This window comes from Camarhynchus parvulus, chromosome 27 (assembly GCF_901933205.1).
Source record: "Camarhynchus parvulus chromosome 27, STF_HiC, whole genome shotgun sequence".
Classification (NCBI taxonomy): Eukaryota; Metazoa; Chordata; class Aves; order Passeriformes; family Thraupidae; genus Camarhynchus; species Camarhynchus parvulus.
In genome coordinates this window covers 4680954-4688049 of record NC_044597.1, presented here as the reverse complement: position 1 = coordinate 4688049, position 7096 = coordinate 4680954, and the positions used below count along the sequence as shown (strand labels likewise).

The 7096-nt window shown below is 66.3% G+C and overlaps 1 protein-coding gene across 1 annotated transcript; it reads left to right on the top strand.

The window, feature by feature from the left end:
- Window positions 1–302: 302 nt before the first annotated feature.
- PDK2 (pyruvate dehydrogenase kinase 2) lies at window positions 303–7016 on the top strand. The gene is given in 12 exon segments (XM_030966359.1): window positions 303–468; window positions 1478–1619; window positions 2478–2549; window positions 2759–2943; window positions 3568–3657; window positions 3924–4001; window positions 4399–4475; window positions 4560–4658; window positions 5171–5278; window positions 6241–6333; window positions 6336–6356; window positions 6428–7016. Coding segments are annotated over 12 exon segments (1224 nt in total). The 5' UTR covers window positions 303–350; the 3' UTR covers window positions 6569–7016.
- The last annotated feature ends 80 nt before the right edge of the window (window positions 7017–7096 follow it).

The following is a 7096-nucleotide window of genomic DNA, read 5'->3' as shown; positions in this document are numbered from 1 at the left end:
TAACTTCCCTGAGGGGCGTGGCTCCCTGTGATTGACAGCGGGGCATGAAGTATAACTTCCCCGAGGGGGCGCGGCTCGCGGTGATTGACAGCGGGGCGTGCCCAGCGGTGAAGCCGGATTGGCACGGGGAGGGGCGGGGTTTGCTGCACGACGGGCGCTGATTGGCTGAGACTCGTTGATTGACGGCGGGTGTGTTGTTTGCGCGCGGCGCGGCGGGGGCGGGGCCGCGTCCGGGCCCGGGGGCTCGGGGGTCGCTGAGGGGACCCTGAGGGGACCCTGAGGGGGCACTGAGGGGACCCTGAGGGGGCACTGAGGGGACCCTGAGGGGACCCTGAGGGGACAGCGGGGCCATGCGGCTGCTGCGGTGCCTCGGGAAGCGCGCGGCGCTGGCCGGCGTCCCCACCTACATCGAGCACTTCAGCAAGTTCTCGCCGTCGCCGCTCTCCATGAAGCAGTTTCTGGACTTCGGTAATTAAAGGAAACCCCCCCCCCGGCCCAGCTCCGGGACCCCCACCCTGCTCCGGCACGGGGACAGCCGGCGTGGGGGCGGTGCTCGGGGGAGGGAGCTCCGTGCACACCCCCGGGAATTCCTGCCCCCTTCCCGGGAATTCCTGCCCCCCTTTCCCGGGAATTCCCGACCCTCTTCCTGGGAATTCCTTCCCACATCCCCTCGGGAATTCCTGCCCCCCTCCCCGGGGAGTTTTTCCCCTCCCCACCCCGTAAATCTGGGGGCTCTGGGGGCTGCTCCCCCCTCAGTGGGTGTGTGGGCTCAGGTAACCCTGACCCCCCAAATATCCCCTTGTTATTGGGGTGAGGGGATTTAACAGCACCCCCCGCGTGAATAAGTGGGATTGGAACGTGGTTTCCTCATCGGCCCCTTTTGGGGGTGTCCCCTGTGCCCCCCAGAGCCCTTCATTTGGGGCACATCCTGACACCCCCCCCATGAGGGACCCCCGGCCCTGCACAGGCCTGGCCCCCCCAGGTGGGCAGCTGGGACCCCCCAATGTCCCCAGAGATGGGGATGTCCCCCCATGGCTGTCACCCGGCCTGGCCCTGCTCCCCAGACAGGGGTTTGGGGCTGCACCCCGGGGTCCTCCCTGTCCCCCCAGCTCCATCCCAGTGTCCCTTGTCCCCAGGGATCTGCCCCTCCAGGCCTTTGGGGTCAGCTGTGCCCCCCCTGCACCGCTCCTGCTTGGGGACCCCTGGGCCTGCGCTGGGTCCTGGTGCTGGCCCAGCTCCTTCTCCCCTCCCAGCTGCACTCGGGGGTCTCCCAGCCCCACTTTGGGCTGTTCTGGGTGGCCCACCCAGTGGGCTGTGCCCTGTCCCCTCCCTCAGCCCTCCCTGTCCCCCGCAGTGTCCCCCAGCCCTCACACCCTCCCCAGCCGAGCAGGACCTGCTGCTGTCCCCTGTCCCCGCTGCCAGAGGGGTGGCTCTGGGGGGCTCACCCGTGTCCCTGTGTGTCCCCCCGTGTCCCCAGGCTCCAGCAATGCCTGTGAGAAGACGTCGTTCGCCTTCCTGCGCCAGGAGCTGCCCGTGCGCCTCTCCAACATCATGAAGGAGATCAACCTGCTCCCGGACCGGGTGCTGCGCACGCCCTCCGTGCAGCTGGTGCAGAGCTGGTCAGTGTGGCCCTGGGGACAAGGGGACACTGCCACGGGGCTGCTGGCACTGCCACCCCTGCTCCTGGGCAGCTGGCACCGCTGGCACCCGGCTGGGGCCTGCTAGAGGGTGCCACCACTGCCATGGGTCCCCCCACTCACCTGGGGTCCCAGTGCCACGGGTCCCCTTGTCACCCTCCTGGGTCCCCTGCACAGCTCCCGTTGCCACCGTGGCTTCTGTCACCGCCCTGGGGTTCTACTGTCACCTCGGGTGCCACCACCACACTGTTTGTCCCACAGCTGTCACCAGCTGTCCTCCCCTGCTGGCACAGGGGACACAGCGAGGGGTGACAGGCAGGGCACTCCCCAGCTGGTGCCACCCCTAGGGTGACACGGGCTGCAGGTCCTTTGGGGACACTCCTGTGCCAGCAGGATGTCCCCAGCCAGCGGGGGGACACCAGTGTCACCTGCTCCCTGAAGGGCCAGGCCACAGGACGTCCCTGTGCTGGGCAGGTCTGAGTGTCCCTTTAAGTGCCATGTCCCCGTGGCAGTGCCAGCAGTGTGACCCTTCTGCTGGCCACCACGTGACACGTTGTTTGTCCAGTGTCCTGGGCCACTGCCAGCGGGATCTGGCCGTGCCAAGGGGTCAGGCTGTGCCAGGGGGTCTGGCCGTGCCACCCCCATCACAGCTCCAACCCCATCAGAGGGGCTGTGTCCCCAGATGTCCCCAAGTGCCAGCAGTATGGTGGGACAGTGTCCCCTGATGCAGCAGATTTTGGGGTGAGGGCCTGAGCTGAGGGGTGCTGACCCCCGGCCCTGTGTGGTGTCACCTGGGCTGTCCTCTCAGTTTGGGGGTGCCAGCTGTGGGTGTCCCCCCAGGTACGTGCAGAGCCTGCTGGACATCATGGAATTCCACGACAGGGACCCCGAGGACCAAGCCACGCTGGGACAGTGAGTCAGGAGTGTCCTTGTCCCCATTCCCGGGCTGTCACCTCCTCCTAGAGCCGCGCTGGTGTCACCCAGGGCCGCCCCAAAGCGCCCCCACTCTGGTGCCACCGGAGCCACTCCGGGTTTTCCAGCGCCCCCGGCTCGCGGGGAATCCCGGCCTGGATCGGGGCTGTGCCCGGAGCGGGTGTCCCCAGCGCTGTCCCTGTCCCCAGGTTCACCAACGCGCTGGTGACGATCCGGAACCGGCACAACGACGTTGTCCCCACCATGGCGCAGGGGGTGATCGAGTACAAGGAGACCTACGGGGACGACCCCGTGTCCAACCAGAACATCCAGTACTTCCTGGACCGCTTCTACCTGAGCCGCATCTCCATCCGCATGCTCATCAACCAGCACAGTGAGGGGCTGGGGGGCTGCCCGCCCTGGGGGATCCTGGCTGGCCCCCAGAACTGGGGTGTCCCCAGGACCCCCCAGAGTGTCCCCAGCGGTCTGTCCTGAGGGTCCTCACCAGCCCCAGGGGTCTGTCCCATGGGTCCCCATCAACCCCAGGGGTCTGTCCTGAGGGTCCCCATCATCACTGAGTGTCCCCCCATCCATTGGGATCTGTCCTGAGCATCCTCACCAGCCCCAGGGGTCTGTCCCAGGGGTCCCCACCAGCCCCAGGGGTCTGTCCCATGGGTCCCCACCAACCCCAGGGGTCCTGATCCCCATGAGGGTCCTCCCAGCCCGGGATCTGTTGAGCTCCTCACCAGGGGGTTCCCTCCCCATGCCCCAGGGGTCTGTCCCAGGGGTCCCCTCCTAACCCCAGGGGTCTGTCCTGAGTGTCCCCATCATGACTGCGTGTCCCCATCAGAATGTCCCCCCAGCCCCAGGGGTCCATCCTAAGAGTCCCCACGAACCCCAGGGATTCTCTCTTGGGCATCTCCCTGGTGTCAGATGTTTCCCCCCACAGCCCCCGGGGTGCTCTGGGGGTGTCCCCGGGTGTCCCTGGGGTGTCCCCAGCTCGTTGTCCCCTCCCCAGCCCTGCTCTTCGATGGCAGCACCAACCCCGCGCACCCCAAACACATCGGGAGCATCGACCCCCACTGCAACGTGGCCAACGTGGTGAGAGGTTGGTGGGGTCTGAGGGGGTCTGGGGTCTCACCCCACGGCATCTGGGGGCAGTTTGGGGGTGGGGGCTGCTTGAAAGCCCCCGTGGCCTCACTCATGTCACATATTTTGGGTGGCCTCAGCCACACTGTCCCCTGAGCTGTCCAGTCGCTGCAGGACACCCCAGGAATGTCCCGGGAATGGGGAATGTTTGGGGGTGGGGGGACCCCAAAGGCTGCCCCCGTTGGTCCTGGGGGTGCTGAGCCCTCTGTCCCCCCCCTTTGCCAGATGCCTACAACATGGCCAAGCTGCTGTGTGACAAATACTACATGGCCTCACCTGAGCTGGAGATCGAGGAGGTCAACGGTGAGGGGACAGCGGGGCTGAGGGGACAGTGGCAGTGAGGGGACAGTGGCAGTGAGGGGACAATGGGGGGCCCAGGCAGGGGATCGTGGGTGGCTCCTTTGGGGTTGGGGATTCTCAGGTGGCTCCTTTGGGTTGGGGGTTCTCAGGTGGCTCCTTTGGGGTTGGGGTTGGTTCTCAGGTGGCTCCTTTGGGGTTGGGCACCCTGGGCCAGGGGGTTTCTGTCTGGTTCATTCTGGGTTGAGGGTCCCCATTCCAGGGGTATCTCAGCTCCTTTAGGGTTGGGGGATGCTTGGCTTATCTCCCTGTGGTGGGGGTGGTTCTCGGGTAACCCATTTAGGACTGGGGCAGGTTTGGGGTCAGGATTGTCCCCACCAATCCCAATGTCCCCCCTGCCCAGCCTGCAACGCGGAGCAGCCCGTGAGCATCGTCTACGTCCCGTCCCACCTGTACCACATGCTCTTCGAGCTCTTCAAGGTAGCCCAGCCCTTTGGGGGTGGGGGGAGGGGTCTGGGGGGGCTCTGGGGAACCCCCTGACCCCCGGGGCCTCTGTGTCCCCAGAATGCCATGAGAGCCACGGTGGAGAGCCACGAGAACAGCCCCCGGCTGCCGGCCATCAGGGTGATGGTGGCCCTGGGCCAGGAGGACCTGTCCATCCGGGTGAGGGACCTCAGACCTGTCCTGTGGGGCTGTGGGGACCTGTCCATGTGGGTGAAGGACCCCTGCCCACCCTTGGGGGGTGTCAGGACCTGTCCATCCGGGTGAGGGACCTCAGACCTGTCCTAGGGGGGTGTCAGGACCTGTCCATGTGGGTGAGGGACCCCTGCCCACCCTTGGGGGGTGTCAGGACCTGTCCATCCGGGTGAGGGACCTCAGACCTGTCCTGGGGGGCTGTGGGGACCTGTCCATCCGGGTGAGGGACCCCAGACCTGTCCTGGGGGGTGTGAGGACCTGTCCATCTGGGTGAGGGACCTCAGACCTGTCCTGGGGGTGTGAGGACCTGTCCATCCAGGTGAGGGACCCCTGCCCACCCTGGGGAGGGACCCCAGCCCACCCTGGGGAGGGTGTGGGACCTGTCCATCCGGGTGAGGGACCCCAGCCCACCCTGGGGGATGGGGGGGTGTGGGGAGGGGGCACAGGGACGGGGTTGTCACCCGCTGTGGTGTCCCCAGATGAGTGACAGGGGCATGGGGGTGCCCCTGAGGAAGATCGAGCGGCTCTTCAGCTACATGTACTCGACAGCCCCCACCCCCCAGCTGGGCTCTGGGGGGGCCCCCCTGGTAGATGACCCCCCCCCCAGGGGTGGGGGGCTTCGTTGGGATGGGGGGCTGCAGCTCAGGGGGGTTGGGGGCGTTTGAGGGGGCTGGAGTGGCTTGGGGATTGTTTGGGGGTCGTTTGGGGACCTGGAGAGGCAGGAGGTGCTTTGGGGGTGGCATGGGAGGGTTTGGGGGGTGGCTGGAGTGGCCTGGGAGTGTTTTGGGGGTGATTGGGGTGGGCTGGGGTGGCACTGGGAGGTTTGGGCTTGGCCTGGGACCTTTTGGGGACATTTGATGGTGTGGGAGTGCTTGGAAGTGGCACGGGGACAGTTTGGCAGGCTTGGATGGGATGTGGGGAACCTTGGGGGGTAACAGTGGCACCCTTTAGGGTGGCATGGGGACACTTTGGGGTGGCAGTGGGGCACATTGGGTGGACAGTGGGATCCTTTGGAGTGTCATGGGGATCCTTTAGGGTGGCATGGGGACACTTTGGGTTGGCAGGAGGCCCCTTAAGGTGGCATGGGGACACTTTAGGGTGGCATGGGGACACTTTGGGGTGGCAGTGGGACACATTGGGGTGACAGTGAGATCCTTTGGCATGGGGACACTTTGGGGTGGCAGTGGAATCCTTTATGGTGGCATGGGGACACTTTGGGGTGACAGTGGGATCCTTTGGACTGTCATGGGGATCCTTTAAGGTGGCATGGGGACACTTTAGGGTTGGCATGGGGACACTTTAGGGTGGCAGTGGGACACATTGGGGTGACAGTGGGATCCTTTGGAGTGTCATGGGGATCTTTAGGGTGGCATGGGGACACTTTGAGCTGGCAGAGTGCCCCTGTGGCCATTCTGGAACCCTTTGACGGTGCCACCATGCCCGCTGGCAGTGCCAATGACACTCCTGGCACTCTGGGGAGGCCGGGGGTGCCCTGGCGGTGCTCCCCCAACCCTGGGGACCCCCCACCCCAATTCCCTGCCCCCCCTAGGCCGGCTTTGGCTACGGGCTGCCCATCTCCCGCCTCTATGCCAAGTACTTCCAGGGGGACCTGCAGCTCTTCTCCATGGAGGGCTTCGGCACCCGGACGCCGTCATCTACCTGAAGGTGAGTGCCTGTCCCCAGCTCCACCCCGGGGGGGGCTCGGGACCCTCGCTGAGCCCCCCCGTGCCCCCCAGGCGCTGTCCACGGACTCGGTGGAGCGGCTGCCCGTGTACAACAAGTCGGCGTGGCGGCACTACCAGGCCAGCCAGGAGGCCGGGGACTGGTGCGTGCCCAGCACCGAGCCCAAGAACACCTCCACCTACCGCGTGCCCTGAGCCCCCCCGGGCCCCCCCCCCGGGCACCGGGACCCCTCAGCCGCACCCACGAGGAGTCCCCGAGTGCCCCGGGGTTGTTTGCCATCGCGGTTCTTCGGGCTCTTTGGGAAGGGTGGGGCGTGGGCGTGTCCGGGTGTCCCCGCCTTGGTGGCACTTAGGGACGGAGCTGGGGGGGGTTGGAGCAGTGCCTGTTGTCCCCTCACCCACCCCAGGGGTGCCCCCATCCCAGCAAGGGACTGGTCCTGTCCCAGTAGGACCAGTAGCACTTCCCTGCACCCACAGCCCTCATGGGGAGGGGGGACCAGGCCTGACCCCCCCTCCCTCCCTCCCCATGTTCCTGTCCCTGCTCCCCCTCTGTTGTTGCACTACTGAGCTGTCCCCACCCCCACACTTGCTGTGACCTGTTCAACCCCCCTCCCCTCCCATTCCCCAGATTCCCCCCAGACCCCTCCCCACTGTCAATAAATTGGATGTTGACTGAACCCCGGTGGTGGTTTGGGGTCCTGGTGCCTCAGTTTCCCCCCTCTA